The sequence below is a fragment of the Trachypithecus francoisi genome, unplaced genomic scaffold (assembly GCF_009764315.1).
Source record: "Trachypithecus francoisi isolate TF-2019V2 unplaced genomic scaffold, Tfra_2.0 Lachesis_group5, whole genome shotgun sequence".
In the NCBI taxonomy this organism is placed as follows: Eukaryota; Metazoa; Chordata; class Mammalia; order Primates; family Cercopithecidae; genus Trachypithecus; species Trachypithecus francoisi.
The window spans coordinates 141787430-141806470 of record NW_022681470.1 but is presented as its reverse complement, the minus strand read 5'-3'; the positions used below and the strand labels follow the sequence as shown (position 1 = coordinate 141806470).

The window sequence follows — 19041 nt, the reverse complement described above, 5'->3', positions numbered from 1 at the left end:
ACCCAGGAGGCGGAGCTTGCAGTGAGCCGAGATTGCGCCACTGCACTCCAGCCTGGGCAACAGAGCGAGACTCCATCTCAAAAAAAAAAAAGTAATTTTGATGTAAAGCTATCAGGGCTGGGCTCTGTGGCTCATGACTGTAATCCCAGAACTTTGAGAGGCTGAGGCAGGAGGATGGTTGAGCTCAGGAGTTTGAGATCAGCCTGGGCAACATAGTGAGACCCCACCTCTGCCAAAAAAAAAAAAAAAGGGTATCCAAATATCTAGATTCTGATTTCTTTTGAGGTCCTAGACCCTTTAAGAAACTGATGAAGCCAGGCACCTCCTTCCTCAGGAAAATGTACAAATACACACAAAGCTCTTCAGGCAGCTGATAGATTTCCCCCAGAGAGATATTCAAGGACCTCCTAAGGTGGGTGGACTCCAGGGTTAGGACACCTGCTATAGAGGTGACATTTTCCCAAGGACAGGCAGGGACTTTGGTCTTGATGGTTCCTTGGGTGCTTAATAAATAATACTAATTATGCAAATTCTAGTTTTGATCTTTTATGTGCACTTCTGTCATTGTCTAAAACTGTTTATTAGGGCCAGACATAGTGGCTCATGCTTGTGAACCCAGCGCTTTGGGAGGCTGAGGTGCGAGGATCACTTCAGCTTCAGAGTTTGAGACCCACCTGGGCAACACAGTGAGATCTCATCTCTACAAAAACACACCAAAAAAAGTTGGCCAGGTGTGCTGTGGGCCTGAGGTCCCAGCTACTAGGGAGGCAGAGGCAGGAGGACTGCTTGAGCCCAGGACCCAGGAGGTTGAGGCTGCAGTGAGCTGTGATTGCACCACTCCACTCTAGCCTGAGCAACAGAACAAGACCCTGGTTTTTTTGTTTTGTTTTGTTTTTTTGAGACGGAGTCACAATCTTGGCTCACTGCAACCTCCACCTCCTGGGTTCAAGCAGTTCTCTGCCTCAGCCTCCCAAGTAGCTGGAATCACAGGCACCTGCCACCATGCCCAGCTAATTTTCGTAGTTTCACCATCTTGGCCAGGCTGGTCCTGAACTCCTGACCTCGTGATCCACCTGCCTCAGCCTCCCAAAGTGCCGGGATTACAGGCGTGAGCCATTGCTCCCGGCCTGACCCTGTTTCTAAAAATAAGTAAATAAATAAATATTAACCTTTTATTTTGTTTGCTTTCGAGATGGAGTCTTGCCCTGTCGCTCAGGCTGGAGTGCAGTGGCGCCATCTGGACAATCTCCCCCTCCCCGTTTCAAGCGATTCTCCTGCCTCAGCTTCCCGAGTAGCTGGGATTACAGGCGCCGAAACACCATGCCTGGCTTTTATGTAATTTTAGTAGACATGAGGGTTTTGCCAAATTGGCCAGGTTGGTCTCAAACTCCTGACCGCCCACCTCGGCTTCCCAAAGTGCTGGGAATACACGTGTAAGCCACCATGCTCGGCCAATATTAACCTTTTATTTCATGTGACCAAGTAACACCTGTGTGCCAGAGTCAAGGATGAGTCTCGTTCTCAGAGCAGAGGCACAGAAGGCTGCCTGGAAGAGGGGAAGGTACAGACCTCAGCTATAACTCTATACTTTTGTGCGTTCCATCCACAAGTCGTCACCAGAGGAGTTCCGACAAGCCTGTAACACTCATCCCAAAGTGTTCCCTCGTTGGGCCAGAAGCTGGAAGGGTACTTGGCAGAGCCTGCCTGGCCCTGGCCACCTCCCAGGTGTCTCTGCAAAATCAGAACCTCCTTCTCGCATCTAAGAGCAGAGGGAAGCTGCTCTTGGGGATCCCTAGGTTCCAGATGAGCCATTTCCCCAGCACCCCTCGGACCACTTAAAGAAGTGGTTTAGGCTGCCGGGGGCCCAAGCACGGGCACCTAACCCCAGGGCCCCTCCTCAGGAATTCTGCACGTGTAGGAGCTGGGCTCACGTTCCCGGTGCGAGAGAGATGACGGGGGCGTCTTGAGGTTCCATGTGGGTCTGGCCAACAACTCTGGCCTTGACCTTGGCCCCGTCGCCGAGGTCAGGGGTCACACCGTCGGGTTCCCATGGCCATCCCCTCCCGCCTGGTTTCGGCCAACTCTGAGCCTGCTCGGACTGGCAAGAAGGAAAAGGGCTCTCGACGGAGCCTAATTACGGTGAGGAGGGGGCACCCCGCTGCCAGCAGGAGGCTAGGAGGTAATTAAGCACAAGAGGAATCCTGGCCGGGCGCGGTGGCTCAAGCCTGTAGTCCCAGCACTTCGGGAGGCCGAGACGGGCGGATCACGAGGTCAGGAGATCGAGACCATCCTGGCGAACACAGTGAAACCCCGTCTCTACTAAAAAATACAAAAAAACTAGCCGGGCGAGGTGGCGGGCGCCTGTAATCCCAGCCACTTGGGAGGCTGAGGCAGGAGAATGGCGTGAACCCGGGAGGCGGAGCTTGCAGTGAGCTGAGATCCGGCCACTGCACTCCAGCCTGGGCGACAGAGCGAGACTCCCTCTCAAAAAAAAAAAAAAAAAGAGGAATCCTAATAATGCACCATCAGTGAGGAAGGCATTCCGAAAGGACGCCCAAGCCGACCGTGGAAAGCGAGGAGGCTAAGGTTGCACCGCCGTGGAGACCAGGAATCGACTGCCGTTTGGGAACGAGGTTCCAGAAATGCGCATGCGCAAAAGCCACGCGCGCGAACACGCTTTCCCCTCGCTAAGCATGCGCGCCGCTCTCACCGCCTACCGCTATCAGAATGGTGTTTCCTCGCAGCGCCTCTCTCCGGAGCGATCCTAAATTGGCGCATGCGCAGTACGGTGGTGGTGGCGATGAAGGCGGGGGGTTGCACGTTGCCTGCCTCGAGCTCTAGGTGGCGTCATCCTTCGGGCTGAGCCGAAGCACGCACGCGCGGAGGTTCGCACGCGGGGAAGGGCGGGTGCGCGCCGCGGGCATGCGCCGTGCGGGGCGAGACGGCGGCTCGGCGGGGTCATCCAGGCGCAGGCGCAGTGCGGTGTTTGTCTGCCGGACTGACGGGCGGCCGGGCGGTGCGCGGCGGCGGTGGCGGCGGGGAAGATGGCGGCGTCCTCCCTGGAGCAGAAGCTGTCCCGCCTGGAAGCAAAGCTGAAGCAGGAGAACCGGGAGGCCCGGCGGAGGATCGACCTCAACCTGGATATCAGCCCCCAGCGGCCCAGGCCTAGTAAGCACGGCGGCGTGGGGGAAGGGGCGGGCGGGCCGGGCGGGGCGCGCGCCGCGGGAGGCCCCGCCCCCGCCACAAGGCCCCGCCCCCGCTTCCGGGGCGCTTCGCGCTCCTCTCAGCCCCCCCCCGCTGTGGGCTCGCGGGGCGAGGGTCACGGTGACCCGGGGGGCGTGGGGCCGGCGAGCTCTGGGGGTTCGCACCCTCGGGGCCTGGGAGCCCAGTCCCTGGACCCAGGAGAGGCCCCCAGCTGATGACCCGCCCCCATCGCCGTGATCCTCTGGGTCGGGCTTCCCCGACTCCACGCGACCGTGACCACATCCAGGTCGCCCCGAAAACACATACATGTCCCCTTTGACCTGATGTTACCACTCTCGTCATCTCAGGGACTGTCTGGCGCCCCCCTCCCCCGACCTGGGGGCTTGTCAGCCCCGTGCAGCGGACGATCTACGCACACGCGCACGCCTGGCCCGGGGACACCTGAGGTTACTTTACCACAGAGAGCCCCTCCCCAACTCTTCTGACTCGAGGATTCTCCCTCTCGCTCTCCCTGTGACCGTGTCTGGGGTGAGGGGATGGGGGGGCTCCCTTCTACCCCCGCCCCCCGTGACAGTGACTTTGGCATTGGGCTCAGCAGACCCCCTCCCACATACACCAGGCCCCCTCAAACCCCTGTGACCAGTTTCACTGTCACCATCTTGGTGAGCGTGTGGTGTCTGACCTCTCCAGAAATGCACATCGACCCCCAGCCAGCCCGGTGACTTTGTCACCTGTTTTCAAGTGATGGCTCCCCTTCCCTTTACACCCACACCCACCTGATCTGGGGACACCTGAGGCCAATGTGACTCTAGGCCTGCCCCCGACCCCCCAGCACACATCCTCCTGCTTTCTGATCAGTCCCACCATCTCGGTACCTACTTCCCTGAAACCTTGTCATCCTAGATCAGTATCTCTCTGCACACTCCTGGCTTGGGAACACTGACCATATCTAGTCTCTTAGCTTTTTCCCCAAGAGCCTGGTCTGTAAATCCTCTGGGCTGGAGGGAATCAGATTTTCAAATCCTGCGAACACCACCCCTAACCCATGATCCTTTTTGTGTCTTTCTTGACCCAGTAAAATGCTCTCATGTGTCCTCTGATGTGACCTTTGTAGTTTATTTAGCTCTCTATGGAGTTATTAGGATAGACGAGAAAGGTACCCCCTGTATCTGGGCACCCCACCCCATTCCCTGGTCACCCAGCCTGACCTTCACAACCTGACACACTCCTGTCACTCTCTCTCCTGACCTGAGTCAGCGTGGGTTCCTCCTCGGGGAATCTCTTGGGGATCCAGAGAAATCATGGAGGTGGAGATTCTGGCACAGGACACTGCCTGGGACAAGAAGCCCAGCTAAGACACGGGTCCCTGCTAGTCCCTGGGGGCTGTCCTCCCTCGCCCCTCAGTGGATGAGACAGGGTTGGGTCCAGGGTCCCTGGTGCCTTCAGGGATGGCCGTTCCCATGCAGAGCTAGGAGGCCCGTGGCAGGCAGGCCCCGAGGAGTCCCTCCAGGCGTCTGTGTCTGTGTCAGCTCCATTCCATCCTCCCCGCCCTCCCCATTTCTGTCGGTTCCTAGCCATCTCTGCAGTTCGGTGCCTCCCCCTCCTCCTCGTTTATGATTTGATTTCTTTTCTTTTGGACGAATCGGTCATTTCTGTTGTGATTGATCGTGGTGTTGTTTTTTTTCTTCCTTCTCCCCATCCAGTTATTGTGATCACTCTAAGCCCTGCTCCTGCCCCGTCCCAGCGAGCAGGTACCAGCCTTTTTATCATCGCTGCTTGGACATCTGCACCATTGACCTAACCGCTGACCCGGCCGCAGAATGGCGTCCCCCGGCCCCCATGCTCTGTGTCCCCGTGTCCCCTCCCCTCTCACTTTCTCTCTCACTCCACTCAAGCAGCGCCCAGCCCAGCCCGGCCTCTTCTGTCCTCCCTCCTCCCCCTCCCTTCCTCTCGCCTCCACTTTGGACTCCCTGGAGGGGGAGGTGGGCTCCCCACTGAATGGGAGTCTATGGCCTTCGAGGGGGTGCACGCCTGTGTGTGTGTAACTGAGAGAAAGAGAAAGTCGGGCCTGGTGGGTGGCCTGTGCCTATGGATCTCTCTCAATAACTAGATGAACACATAGCACTTCCCCTCCCCGGGTGCCATACCAGCCCTGGGCGCCAGGGACACAGCAGTGAATAGAACAGACGGAGCTCCTCTCCTCTGTAGCAGGGGCTGTAGTGGGGGGCCCATTGGACAGGGAGCACATTCCCACCAGAGAGAACGTTCTACCCAGGTGAGCGGCCCTGCAGGGGGCCAGCCTGGGGGAACCTCTGGAGAAGGTGGGCATTGAACAAAGCCGCTGGGGAGGCCTGGCACAGTGGCTCACACCTGTAATCCCAACATTCAGGGAGGCTGAGGCAGGAGGATCATCTGAGCTCAGGAGGTGGAGGCTACAGTGAGCCATGATCACACCACTGCACCCCAGCCTAGGTGACAGAGCAAGATCCTGTCTCAAAAATTTTAAAAATGGGCCAGGCGCAGTGGCTGATGCCTGTAATTTCAGTGTTTTGGGAAGCCAAGGAGGGCGGATCACTTGACGTCAGGAGTTTGAGACCAGCCTGACCAACATGGTGAAACCCTGTTGCTATTAAGAATGCAAGACATTGGCTGGGCGCGGTGGCTCAAGCCTGTAATCCCAGCACTCTGGGAGGCCGAGACGGGCGGATCACGAGGTCAGGAGATCGAGACCATCCTGGCTAATATGGTGAAACCCCATCTCTACTAAAAAATACAAAAATGAGCTGAGATCTGGCCACTGCACTCCAGCCTGGGCGACAGAGCGAGACTCCGTCTCAAAAAAAAAAAAAAAAAATGCAAGACATTAAGCCAGGCGCAGTGGCTCACACCTGTAATCCCAGCACTTTGGGAGGCCAAGGCGGGCAGATCACTTGTGGTTGGGAGTTCGAGACCAGCCTGACCAACATAGAGAAACCCCGTCTCCACTGAAAATACAAATCAGCTGGGCATGGTGGCGCATGCCTGTAATCCCAGCTACTCGGGAGACTGAGGCAGGAGAATAGCTTGAACCTGGGAGGTGGAGGTTGCAGTGAGCCGAGATTGCGCCACTGCACTCCAGCCTGGGCAACAAGAGTGAAACTCCATCTAAAAAAAAAAAAAAAACATAGATTAGGTGGAGGTTGCAGTGAACTCAGATCGTGCCACTGCACTCCAGCCTGGGCAACAGAGCAAGACTCCGTCTCAAAAAAAAAAAGAATGTAAAAAGCGTCTTGAAGGAGGTGGGGGGAGAGAAGACAGCCCTGCCTGGGTTTTGAGCGTAGTGCCAGCCTGTGGTGGGCATGCAGGCTGTGCCCCACGCCTGTGTTGGGAGAGAGAGTAGATGGGGTGCCTGGCCCTGTGAGCGACTGTGTGTGTGTGTGTGTGTGTGTGTCTGATGGACGAGGGGGACTCTGTCCCAGCTGCATGGGTGTTGGGTCCACGGCGGCATGCCCCACGTGTGTGTTGTGCTTGTGTGCACTTGCACGGAGTGTGCGTGCATGTTATGGCAGCCTGCACACCTGTGGCTCCTGTCAGCAGACACGTGCCCTCCAGCCTCTTACTCTCTCTCATCCATTGTCTTTCTCTCTTATCCTCACCCTCTTGCTCTCACTCCACCCTCCTGAGCTGCCATGTGGCCATCACCACCTCTGTGGCCTCTGTTCTCAGGGCCTTTGTGTACCTCCTTCCCCCAATGCCTACCTGAGCCCTCCCTTCCATCCCCCCGTGCTCCAGTGTGTAGGCCAGCAGCCTCCTCCCCAGGCTCCGGGGCCACCCTCAGAAGGCCTGGTGGGCTGTGCCGGGGAGGGGGCCCACAGGACTCCTCGAGGGCTGTGGTCCTCACCCCCTGAGTGCAGGGCGGGAGCGGGACTCAGATACTCTCTGAGGGCAGGAACCAGGCAGTGTCTCAAGAGACACTAGGTGCACAGGGGTTGGGGGCTGGGTGTGCGGGGAGCACAGGCCCTGGGGAGCCAGAAGGGGATCTGGGCTATGGCTTGGGCCATGGACAGAGCAGAGGCACAGGGACCCGAAGAAGCAGAGGGAGAAACCTGGCCAATGCAGCGAGCTCCCGTCTCTACTAAAAAGACAAAGATTAGTTGGGCATGGTGGCGTGTGCCTATAATCCCAGCTACTCAGGAGGCTGAGGCAGGAGAATCCCTTGAACCTGGGAGGTGGAGGTTACAGTGAGTGGAGATCACGCCATTGCACTCCGGCCTGGGCGACAGACCTATCTCAAAAAAAAGAGAAAAGAAAAAGCAGCAGTGGAAGGTGACGTGGTGCTGTGGAGGCAGCAGTGGCCAGGACAGTGGGAGGGGCATGGGAGGTGAGGCCTCTAGGCCAGTTAGGAAAGCTGGGCCTGACTGTGTCCCCAGGTCCCCAGAGCCCTTCCCCAGCTCCTGCCTGGTCCTCCAGGAGGGGAGCAAGGGGACACAGCTCCTGCAGGGGCTGGCAGGACCAGGTAGGGGCAGTGCTGGGCCTCCTGCATTGAGACTGAGGTCAGCGTCCTCCTGCCTCTCCTACTGGCTGAGATCAGGGTCCCAGGCACCCAGGGGAGGGACGGGGTTTAGCTGCCAGCAGGGAGCGGGTTTGTCTGTTCGTGTTAGTCCCTGGGCACTAGTCACCAGGAGCCTGCAGTACTGTGGGAAGAAAAGGTGGCTGAGGCAGGAGGAAGAGAGGGGGAGAGAGGGGTTGTCCGTTGAGGGCTTTGGGAGAGCGGCAGACCCCAGCCCCTGTGGGAGGGGCACCTTGGGAGGTGTGTGTAGCCGTTGTCAGGGCCTCTAGGATGTGAGGTGTCAGGATTGGCTCCTCTGGAGGCCACGTTGGCATCCCAGCCTCTGTTCCTGCACCCCATTGCCAGCCCAGCCAGAGAGACCCTAGCTCCTCCAGGAAGCTGCCCTCCTGTCCCAGGCCCCTCTCTGGCCTGTCTGTGCAGTGCCTCCTCTGGGCACCTGGGCCCGAGTCTTGGTTCCTGTCTGTCTGTCTGTCTCCTGCCCTCCCACCCCTAATGCTGCCTGCCCACCCCAGGGTGCCCGCTGCCTGCCCGCCGCCTGCCCACCCGCTGTAGCATGCCCGAGCTGCCCGCATGCAGGCTGCTGGATGAGCCAACCCCCGCCTGGCCCAGCATTGGCCCCACCTGGTCCCGCCAGCCCCTGCAGGAGCTGTGCCCCCCAACTCTCCTCCCAGATGATGCAGGCCCCCTGATGTCCTGTCCTGCCCTCACGGGCCTCAGCTCTGCAGGCCAGGCCGGGAGGCCCCCATGTCAGCCCACTGGCCCGAGGGGGCCCTCCCGACCCCGGAACAGAACGTGGGGCAAGGCAGCCTGAAACCTGGGTCTCGTGCCCACGGCCTCCCCGGGGTGGCCCCACTCGCTCTTGTCTGGGAGCCAAGTTTAGTGCTACCAGCAGAGCCACAGCCCGGGCCAGCCCCGGCAGGCCCTCCACCCCCGCCTGTCCAGCCTGTGGGCGCTGTGGTCCTGGGCAGAAGTGGGAGGAAGCGCCCACACCTGTCAGGGAGGCTGCCCGGCCGAGGGACACCTCAGGTCCCCGTCTCGTTTCTCCATCAGCGTAGACTTGGGGCTCCCTCTCCCCTGCCAGCCTCTTCCATCTCTTTCCAGGTCAGGGGATGAGACAGGGGACCCTGAGGACAGTCTGGGGTGGGAGGGAGACCCCAGCTCCTCCAGCCCAGCAGGGCAGGGGCTGTGCCAGCCTAGCTAGGGAAGCCCAGGAGGGGAAGGTGAGGGTCCCGACCCCTCCCTGGAGTGCCAGATGTGGAGCTGAGACCAGCTGGGTGCTGACCCCTCCCCTGCCACTGGTTCTCACCCCCCCCAGCCCTGCAGCTCCCGCTGGCCAACGATGGGGGCAGCCGTTCGCCATCCTCAGAGAGCTCCCCGCAGCACCCCACGCCCCCCGCCCGGCCCCGCCACATGCTGGGGCTCCCGTCAACCCTGTTCACGCCCCGAAGCATGGAGAGGTGAGCCAGGGGCCCGGCAGGGTTGGGTGGGAAGCAGCATTGAGGGGCCACCGTGCCAGCCTCAGGAGGAGGGTGGTTAAACCGGTGAGAACCCCGGTATGGGGGGCTGGGGTGGCCAACCTAAGGTCAGGACCCACCTCCACCGGCACCTGCTCCATGTCCCCAGCATTGAGATTGACCAGAAGCTGCAGGAGATCATGAAGCAGACGGGCTACCTGACCATCGGGGGCCAGGTACCACCTTCACTGTGGCGGGAGAGGGAGGAGGCCCAGCCAGGCTGGACCCATCCTGGGGGCGCCAGTGGGGGGCGGGGGGCAGTGACAGAGGCCCTGGGGACCCTCCAACCCTCCCTCTCCTCCCAGCGCTACCAGGCAGAAATCAACGACCTGGAGAATTTGGGCGAGATGGGCAGCGGCACCTGCGGCCAGGTGTGGAAGATGCGCTTCCGGAAGACCGGCCACGTCATTGCCGTTAAGGTGAGCCTTGGCGGCTACCCCAGCTGCGCCCCACACCCCGGGCCGGTGCTGAGGCTCCCTCCTGTTCCTGCCTGTGCAGCAAATGCGGCGCTCGGGGAACAAGGAGGAGAACAAGCGTATCCTCATGGACCTGGATGTGGTGCTCAAGAGCCATGACTGCCCCTACATTGTGCAGTGCTTTGGGACGTTTATCACCAACGTGAGTCCCCAGCCGTGCCAGGTGTCCCCTGCCCCACACCCTGCAGGGTCTCCTCTTCCCTCACCCCCTGCCCCTTCCCAGGGAGTAGAGCCTCTGGGGGTTGGGCCAGAAGACACAGCTCCCCCGGGCACCCCCTCTTACTGCAGACGGATGTCTTCATCGCCATGGAGCTCATGGGCACCTGCGCCGAGAAACTCAAGAAGCGGATGCAGGGCCCCATCCCCGAGCGCATCCTGGGCAAGATGACAGTGGCGGTGAGTGGCCAGGCGGGGCGTGCAGCAGGCAGGTGGCCTTGGGCCTGTGCCCCCTGTCACACGCAGCCTCCTCTGCCTGCCTGTAGATTGTGAAGGCGCTGTACTACCTGAAGGAGAAGCACGGTGTCATCCACCGCGACGTGAAGCCCTCCAATATCCTGCTGGACGAGCGGGGCCAGATCAAGCTCTGCGACTTCGGCATCAGTGGCCGCCTGGTGGACTCCAAAGCCAAGACGCGGAGCGCCGGCTGCGCAGCCTACATGGCGGTGAGTGGGGGCCCTCCAGCGGGGGAGGAGTGGGGCCTGGGAGGCCGGCCCAGACTTGGAGATACATCTTCCCTCCTCCTCCTGCAGCCCGAGCGCATTGACCCCCCAGACCCCACCAAGCCAGACTATGACATCCGGGCTGATGTATGGAGCCTAGGCATCTCGTTGGTGAGTTGGGGCCCTGCCCTTTTTCTCCAGCCAGGAGTGAGGGTGTCTGGGGGACTTGGAGGGAGGAGAACACAAACCTGTTCTGGCCGGTCCAGCCCTGCCCGTCTCCCTCCCAGGTGGAGCTGGCAACAGGACAGTTTCCCTACAAGAACTGCAAGACAGACTTTGAGGTCCTCACCAAAGTCCTGCAGGAAGAGCCCCCGCTTCTGCCCGGGCACATGGGCTTCTCGGGGGACTTCCGCTCCTTCGTCAAAGACTGGTGAGGCCCTCCCTCCACTTGTGAGGTCAGGGACAGCCCGCTGCTCTGGGCAGCTGGAGAGGCAAGGGCGGGAGGGGAATGGAGGCCCCACCCTGGGATGGGTGGATGCGCCTGTGGGCGGGCTTGTGGCTGGTGGCTGCAGACAGGAGCTGGAGCTGGTGCCTGGGGAGCCATGAGCTGGGTGTGGACCTGCCTGAGGGGACAGCCAGCCCTGTAGCATTTGGCAGGGTGGCTGTGGGAGACGGTGAGCACGCTTCTGCAGCAGACACAGCTACAAGTGCAGGAGGGCCATGTCTGATTCTCTCGGGAGCCCCACCCAACTTTCTGGGGGACCTCAGCCAGCTCTGACCCTCGAAGTCAGGCCCTTGCCACCTAGCCAGGAGGCTCCAGGACTCACAGTTGCTCCCAACTGTCAGCCGGGGGCCTGAGGACATCCACAGCTCCTTCCGCCACACACATCTTGGGGACCGCTAGCTCCTTGGGGAGGGCCTGAACACGGGGGTGGGACCAGCATCCCCTCCTGCCTTGCTCTCACATCTGTCTTCCCTTCTCTTCCTCTAGCCTTACTAAAGATCACAGGAAGAGACCAAAGTATAATAAGCTACTTGTGAGTACCTGGGGCCCTCCCAGTCCCTGTCCTGTCCCTGCCGCGGCGCGAGGCCAGGAGGGGAGACCCTCTCCTCCTAAGCCCCACCCCCTCGGGCCCACAGGAACACAGCTTCATCAAGCGCTATGAGACGCTGGAGGTGGACGTGGCGTCCTGGTTCAAGGATGTCATGGCGAAGACTGAGTCACCGCGGACTAGCGGCGGCCAGAGCCAGCCCCACCTGCCCTTCTTCAGGTAGCTGCTTGGCGGCGGCCAGCCCCACAGGGGCCAGGGGCATGGCCACAGGCCCACCTCCCCACTTGGCCACCCAGCTGCCTGTCAGGGGAGACCTGGGACCTGGACGGCCACCGAGGGCTGAGGACAGAGAGTGGGGGGTGCCCACCCACCCCCCACCCCGGGCCTACCAGGCCCCCGCCCTTCCCACCCCGGGGTAAGCCGGCCGTGTGCGCCCCCCGACAGACACTGTGAACGGAAGACAGCAGGCCACGAACAGAGTCGCTGTTCATTCAGCCGCAGCCTCTGGGCCGGGGCGGCCCCCAGGGGCCGGGAGAGAGCCCCTGAATCCCGCAGCCACCACGCTCCCAGCGTGCTGTGCCCTTCGCCACTCCCACGCACCTGTTCCTCCTCCGTCACCCTCTGTCCCCCGCTCTACCTCTCTGTCCTTGTCTGGCTCTCCCGTCACCCTCCCTGCCTCTGTCTCCTGGCCTGAGCCTGGGCCCAGCCACCTCCTGACAGGTCCCCTGGGTCTGCGTAGGTCTCCCGTGGCGCAGTGAGTCAGTGGCCCCAGCCAGGCGGTGTGGGCATTGCCACTGCTGCCAGATGGGGCTGCGCGCTCTCTCTCTCTCTCTCTTTGATCTCAGGGGGTCCTTTTTGGAGTTTATTGTATTTTATTGTACTTGGTGGGGTGTTTGGGGTGGTGGGAGGAGAGCTTGTTCTCATGGTGTTTGTCGGTACCTTCAGAAACTTTTACCAAAGTCACGTTTAGCTGCTTGTTGTGTGGCCCCAACTGCCCTCGGGCACTGGGGGGCTGGGCTGGGGCCGCTGCTCTGGGGTCTCCGGGAGCCACAGTTTGGGGGTGAGTTGAAGACCTCAGGGGGTGCGGAAGGGTCTGCGGGGCCCTCACTGCACAGGATGGCCTTCAGGGAAGGTGGGCATGGGGCATGGCGCAGAGCAGGTGACCGGAGGGAGTCGGTGACAGAGCGGGGCCAAGGGAGGGGTCCGGAGGGAGTCCGGGATCGAGGGCAGAGGGAGTGGATATGGGGGTTTGAGGACGTATGACAAGCTCCAGCAGGGGTGGGGGCCGGGCTGAGGGTGGGGGTGTGAGGCGGTCACCCCATCGTGCCCTTGGCCGTTCCTCCACTCACCCACCCCTGGCCCAGCCCACGCTGAGGTCCAGGACTGGGAAGGACTGGGTGTGTGCACCGGGGGCCCGGGCCAGGTGCCCCCTGGAGCTCGCTGGGGTGGCCAGAGCAGGAGGGGTGTGTTTCCTTTTTGTGGGTGTTGCATGCAAATCAAGTGGACAAGAAAAAATAACAAAACAAAAAACAAGAAAAAAAAACCACAAAATCCCGTAAAACCACAAAGAAAAACCAACACCAAAGGCGCGGAAGCCGGCTGGCTGTGGGGGCAGCGTAGGCGGCATCCCTCCCCTCTCACCCAGCCTGTTGACCAACGCCAAAGGCGCAGAAGCCGGCTGGCTGTGGGGGCAGCGTAGGTGGCATCCCTCTCCTCTCACCCAGCCTGTTGACCAACGCCAAAGGCGCGGAAGCCGGCTGGCTGTGGGGGCAGCGTAGGCAGCATCCCTCCCCTCTCACCCAGCCTGTTGACTCTTGTTACGATATTCACAAAACGCCGCATGTTTAAAAAGTCATAGGCGCCGTCCTCTCTCTGTCCCCAGCGGGGAGCGCCACCTTCTCTTGCCCCTTGGTCCCTTTGTCAGGGGCCAGGGGTCTGCTGGGTGGGGGTGCCAACAGGCCTGGCGCTTTTCTCCTCCCCTGCGTCCAGCCATGGGGGCCTCTGCGGATTCCCGGAAGGTTGCATGGCTGGTCCCAGGACCGGCACAGGCCCGAGGCCGGGCTGCCTGGTTTTATTTTTATTTAACTTTATTTGCTGTTTTATGAGTGTGTGTCTGCCCACCCCCACCCCCTTCAGTGTTAAGTGGGGAGCCCTGGGGGAGTCTTTCCTGCCTCCCAGCCTCTCCCAAGACCTCCCCCCTTGTTACCAGCCATCCCTCTGGACCAGGCAGAGGGCGGACCGGGTGGGCAGGGGCCTGAGGGTGGCTCGGGCCAGCCCACCAGCCAATGGACCCCTCCTCAGGCCGCCAGTGGCGCCCTGCCCCTTTTTAAAACAAAATGCCCACATTTGTAAACCCTTAGACGCTTGAGAATAAATCCCTCCCTTTTCTTCCACCGAGTCTGTGGTGTGTCATGGGCCTGGCAGAGGGAGGGGGTAAGGGGGTGGGTGCTGGGGAGGCCTCTGCATTGAGGGGAGACTGGGGCAGGTTTGGGAGCTGAACGGGAGGTGTTTGTAGTGACTTGCCAATGGATATCAAGCAGCTGGTGTGAGGGACCCCCTACCCCCATTAGCCACAGGTCGGGCCGCAGAGGATCCCTTAATCCCTCCAGGCCTTGGGCATTGGCTCTGGTGTCAGCCCCTCAGTCTGCCACCCCCGCTCCCTGCCTCCCTCCTGGCCAAGGACAGGGCCGCCTGCCCACGTGCGGGACCTGGGTGCAGCCCAGCTGGTGTCTGCTCTGGCCCGGAACACTCCGACCTCAGCTGGTCCAGCATGCTGGGCACCATGCTGCTGCTGGCCCTGCTCCCAGGGATCACCACCTTGCCCAGCGGGCCACCTGGTATGTATGAGCAGGGAGGTGACCGGTCTGTCATGCTGCTTTCACTGTGTCACCCTCTTTATTTTTTTTTTTTTTGAGATGGAGTTTTGCTCTGCCACCCAGGCTGGAGTGCAGTGGTGCAATCTCGGCTCACTGCAATGTCCTCCACCTCTGTTGAAGCGATTCTCCTGCCTTAGCCTCCTGAGTAGCTGGGACTACAGGCGTGCAACACCACGACTGGCTAGTTGTTGTATTTTTTAGTAGAGACAAGGTTTCCCTGTGTTGGCCAGGCTGGTCTCGAACTCCTGACTTCAGGCGATCCACCCGCCTCGACCTCCCAAAGTGTTGGGATTACAGGTGTGAGCCACCGTGCCCAGCCGGTGTCACTCTTTTTCAACTAGACTTCTGGTCCTCCTCACGGGGGTGGGGACGGGACAGGGGAGGGGGATAGGGTTTCTGTTCTCCATCCCAAGGGTGGCTCACGGCCCCACTTCGGCAAAGCTCCCTGCAGCCACGGAGAGGGCCAGTCTACCCAGGCACTCTTCAGAAGTGGGTGTATGGGGATGGATGAGGGGGCTCATGCCTGTAATCCCAGCACTTAGGGAGGCTGAGGGGAGAGGATCGCTTGGGACCAGGAGTTTCAGACCAGCCTGGGCAACATAGAACCCTTATGGCCATGTTGGCGAGTGTCTGTGGTCACAGCTACTAGAGAGGCTGAAGCAGGAGGATGACTGGAGCCCAGGAGGTGGAGGCTGCAGTGAGCTATATTCGCACTACTGCATTCCAGCCTGGGTGATAGAGGGAGACCCTGTCTCAGAAAACAAGGAAAATGGATGTGCAGGCATCTTTCGTATTTGGAGATTATCCGTTTCACCAGGACCCCGCTCAGCACCTCCTGAAGGCAGACATCAGTGTGTGTGTAGGGGCACGGAGAGGGGAGGGGACCCCATGGCTGCTTTAGCCTGGACAAGTGGAAGCGTCTTAGATCTTGGTGGCCTGGCTGGGCTTTGGCTGTGCCCAGGAGAGCCTCTAGGGAAGGTATCCTTTTCACTTCCCTTCCTCGTTGGTGACAGCACCTATATCCCCTTAGAAAGGGGAACCGTCAGTCCTGCTGCGTCCCCAAGAGCAGCCCTGGGGAAGGTGGGGCAGCTCTGACTTCACCCAGCCAGACCCCACCATCGGGTGCTCCTCACCGCGTCTCTTCCGCCCCAGGGAGGCCTTAGCCAGCCTCGGAGGCTTCTCTAGGGGCTCATGGCTCTGCAACCCGCTCAGCTGCTGGGCTGTGCGGGTCCCGGGGGTCGCCAGGGGGCACATCACCGTCAGGGGAAACGTGGCGCGGAGCCCGTCATGGGTGAATCCGCCGCCGCAACTGCATCCCTTTTCCAAAGGCGGCGGCGGGGGCGAGGTGGTCGGGTCACTTTTCCCAGAGGCCTAAAGGGCAGCGCGCGTTTTCTCTCTGGGCCGCCCTTCCCCTCCCCCCACCTCCCGCCAGCACCCCCGTTCCCCGCGACACCGGGCCCCTGGTTGCGCAGACCCCTCTTCAGTCTGAAGCTGTCTGACACAGAGGACGTCTTTCCGCGCCGCGCGGGGCCGCTCGAGGTCCCGGCCGACAGCCGCGTGTTCGTGCAGGTGGGGACCCCGCGGACACCAGGGGCGGATGGGGGCCGGTGGGGACGGGCAATCCGTGATGGCGCCTCCGTCCCCCAGGCGGCCTTGGCCCGTCCCTCCCCGCGCTGGGGCCTGGCCCTTCACCGCTGCTCAGTGACGCCGTCCTCACGCCCGGCCCCGGGGCCCGCCCTGGCTCTGCTGCGCGAGGGCTGCCCCGCCGACACCTCTGTCGCCTTCCCGCCACCGCCGCCTCCGAGCCCGGGTGCCACCCGCCCCGCGCGCTTCAGCTTCCGCCTGCGCCCGGTCTTCAACGCCTCGGTGCAGTTCCTGCACTGCCAGCTGAGCCGCTGCCGCCGCCGCCTCCGGGGAGTCCGCCGGGCGCCTGCGCCTCTGACGCCGCCGCCGCCGCCATCGCGGGTGCGCGGGCGCAGAGCTTGGAATCCGAGCGCCGGGGTCCTTCGGGGACTGGGCACGAGCGACTCTGGCAGTGGAAAGGGGATACTCTCGGGGTCCGAGGATCTAGAGGTGGGGCGGAGGGGCCGATCTCTGCCGACAGTTTCTCCGGGGACAGTGTGGACACTGGGTTCTCCCACGGACAGCTCTAGAATCCTTCAGGGCTGGGGGTTGGATGCAGAAGACGACTAAGGGGACACATTTCTGGGAACTTGGTGCTGGGCCTCACATGCTAGGTGCTGGCAGACCCGGACCATGCAATCTTGTGGGGCTGGGATTTGGGGTCCTTAGGGGCTGGGCGGCTAGCCACTTGTATGAGTAGGGGCTGGGCTCAGGGATCCCTAAGGGGCCGGATTTCCAGGGGTCCCATCTTGGCTGTGGTGGAGAGCGGGACTCAGGTCTCTCTTGGGGGCCCTGGGGACCAGAGCCACGATCCCGGTGCCCTGATGTCCCCGTCTCTTCCCCACCTTCCTCTCCCCCAGTGTCTGCCTCAGGACGAGGCGTGCGCCGGCACTGGCAGTGGCAGCGCCGAGGGTCTGGCTGCCGACGGCCCCCACCTGCACACGCTGACGCAGCCTATCGTGGTCACCGTGCCGCGGCCGCCCCCCAGTGAGCACGCAGTCCTCCTCCGCAGGGGGCCGTGGGGCGGCAAAGGGGGTGGGAAGGACACCTGGGACCTGGAACCAGTCTCAGCGTGGCTCTTCCCACAGGGCCGCCCAAGAGTGTCCCCGGCCGCGCCGTGCGCCCTGAGCCTCCCGCGCCGGCCCCTGCGGCCCTGGAACCCGCGCCGGTGGTGGCGCTGGTGTTGGCAGCCTTCGTGCTGGGCGCCGCACTGGCCGCCGGGCTGGGCCTCGTCTGTGCGCACTCAGGTACCGACCTCCGCCAAGCCGGGCCCCCAGTCTAATCCCGCGCGTCGGGACCCGGGGCGACGCGATCCCGCCTGTGGGGCCTGATCAGCCCTAGCTAGGCCTGCCTCCGCGATGCCCGCAGCAGCCCCCAGAGGCCGCCCTTAGCCTGGCGTGGCGCGCAGCAGCCCTTCTGCAGCTCTCCTCTACTTCCAGCGCCCCCGGCTCCCGGCCCGCCCGCGAGAGCCTCGCCCAGCGGTCCCCAGCCCAGGAGGCCCCAGTGAGGAAGGTAAGTATGGAGATAGAGGGAGCTGGGGGGAGGGAGGAGATGACAGTGACGCTTCCTAGCGCTTAGTTCGTGCCAGGCACTGAGGTTTTTGGGTTTTTTGTTTGTTTGTTTGTTTGTTTTTGAGACGGAGTTTCGCTCTTGTTGCCCAGGCTGGAGTGCAATGGCGCGATCTCGGCTCACCGCAACCTCTGCCTCCCGGGTTCAAGCGATTCTCCTGCCTCAGCTTCCTGAGTAGCTGGGATTACAGGCATGCGCCACCACACCCGGCTAATTTTGTATTTTTAGTAGAGATGGGGTTTCTCCATGTTGGTCAGGCTGGTCTGGCACGCCCGACCTCAGGTGATCCTACCGCTTCGGCCTCCCAAAGTGCTGAGATTACAGGCGCGAGCCACTGCCCCCCACCCCCACGCACTGTTGTCAACGTTTTACGCCAATGAACTAACTTAATCCCCTTACACTATTATAATCCCCATTTTAGAGACGAGAATAATGAGGCATTCTCTGAATTAAGTAGCTTGTCAAAAGTCACAATACTGGGTGGAGCTTGGATTCGAACTCAGACAGTGGGTCCAGCCAGGAGCATTAGGTGGGGAGAGGCATTACACGAGGAGAACTCAGCATTCAGATCCGGCTCCCACTCTCACCCCGGCATACAGACCGATGGAAGAGGCCAGTAGTCTGCTGGGAAGGGAGATGGCCCCTCCCTTGCTGAGCCTCAGCCACCCCTCCCAGAGATGGTGCGCCCCCAACGTGGTCCGGAGATACACCCAGCTACCATTTCGGGGCCAGGACCAAGAGGACCGGACCCGCCTCCCTGGACCTCGGACCTGATGGGGCCACGACCCCTGTGCTTCTCTCCTCCCCGTCCCTCCCACCTGTGCTCAAAATAAACCTCTGGATTGATCGGCTAAGTTCTGGTGCAGCCAGTAAGCGCGCAAGGTGCGGGGTGGGAGATGGGTGGGGAGGCTTGGGGAGAAAGCTGGGGTAGGACTTGGGGAGGATTTCTGAGAAATCCTGACTTAGAGGGGTGGAGCCTGGGGGCGGGGCCCATACGCCCACATACCCCTGTGCACTCCCGGGTCATGGGAGACTCTAGGGCGTTTTGTCTCAAACAGAAAGCGACACCCGGCCGGGCGCGGTGGGTCCCGCCTGTCATCTCAGCACATTGGGAGGCCGAGGTGGGTGGATCACTTGAGGTCAGGAGTTCCAGACCAGCCTGGCCGACATGGTGAAACCCCGTCCCTACTAAAAAAAATGCAAAAAAAGAATTAGCAGGGCGTAGTGGCGCGTGCTTATAATCCCAGCTGCTTGAGAGGCTGAGGCAGGAGAATCGCTTGAACCCAGGAGGCGAAGGTGGCAGTGAGCCGAGATCGCGCCACTGCACTGCAGCCTGGGCAACAAGAGCAAAAATCCACCTAAAAAAAAAAAAAATAGCGACACCCAACCCAACAAGCTTAAGTTTAAAATAAACCCTCCCCCTCCCTCTTCTCCTTACCCGGACACCTGCCCATCTGCCTCCTGCGATCTTCCTCAAGCCAGGCCTCTGCTCTCCACTACCCCCGCCCGCCCTGCCTTG

The 19041-nt window shown here is 61.4% G+C and overlaps 3 protein-coding genes across 12 annotated transcripts in view; all 3 read left to right on the top strand.

Annotated features, from left to right (window-relative positions):
- Window positions 1–2884: 2884 nt before the first annotated feature.
- On the top strand, window positions 2885–12997 carry MAP2K7 (mitogen-activated protein kinase kinase 7). Of its 4 annotated transcripts, none has more exons than XM_033195464.1 (12): window positions 2885–3168; window positions 4908–4955; window positions 9069–9210; window positions 9377–9443; window positions 9573–9686; window positions 9766–9885; window positions 10032–10139; window positions 10226–10405; window positions 10493–10573; window positions 10669–10832; window positions 11394–11439; window positions 11543–12997. In XM_033195464.1, the coding sequence occupies exons 1-12, from the start codon at window positions 3045–3047 to the stop codon at window positions 11675–11677; spliced, it is 1329 nt and encodes a 442-aa protein (XP_033051355.1). In that variant the 5' UTR covers window positions 2885–3044; the 3' UTR covers window positions 11678–12997. The 4 variants fall into 4 exon arrangements, with proteins under 4 accessions (XP_033051355.1, XP_033051358.1, XP_033051357.1 ...); XM_033195466.1 differs by having other exon boundaries at window positions 2977–3168; window positions 10690–10832; XM_033195467.1 differs by lacking the exon at window positions 4908–4955 and having other exon boundaries at window positions 2925–3168.
- Window positions 12998–14538: 1541 nt separating this feature from the next.
- TGFBR3L (transforming growth factor beta receptor 3 like) lies at window positions 14539–18376 on the top strand. 7 transcript variants are annotated; one of them, XM_033195474.1, is made up of 6 exons: window positions 14545–15899; window positions 15978–16295; window positions 16814–16940; window positions 17042–17200; window positions 17393–17465; window positions 18122–18376. In XM_033195474.1, the coding sequence occupies exons 1-5, from the start codon at window positions 15522–15524 to the stop codon at window positions 17458–17460; spliced, it is 1050 nt and encodes a 349-aa protein (XP_033051365.1). In that variant the 5' UTR covers window positions 14545–15521; the 3' UTR covers window positions 17461–17465; window positions 18122–18376. The 7 variants fall into 7 exon arrangements, 6 of the variants coding, with proteins under 6 accessions (XP_033051361.1, XP_033051364.1, XP_033051365.1 ...); XM_033195472.1 differs by having other exon boundaries at window positions 14981–15899; window positions 15978–16403; XR_004433533.1 differs by having other exon boundaries at window positions 14543–16403; window positions 17322–17465; window positions 18122–18198.
- A 171-nt stretch (window positions 18377–18547) lies between these two features.
- The window catches only part of SNAPC2 (small nuclear RNA activating complex polypeptide 2), a 2579-nt gene continuing 2085 nt past the window's right edge, over window positions 18548–19041 (top strand). The window contains exon 1 of the mRNA XM_033195393.1: window positions 18548–18562. Within this exon, the coding sequence (XP_033051284.1) occupies window positions 18548–18562 (15 nt within the window). The remainder of the gene's footprint in view (window positions 18563–19041) is intronic.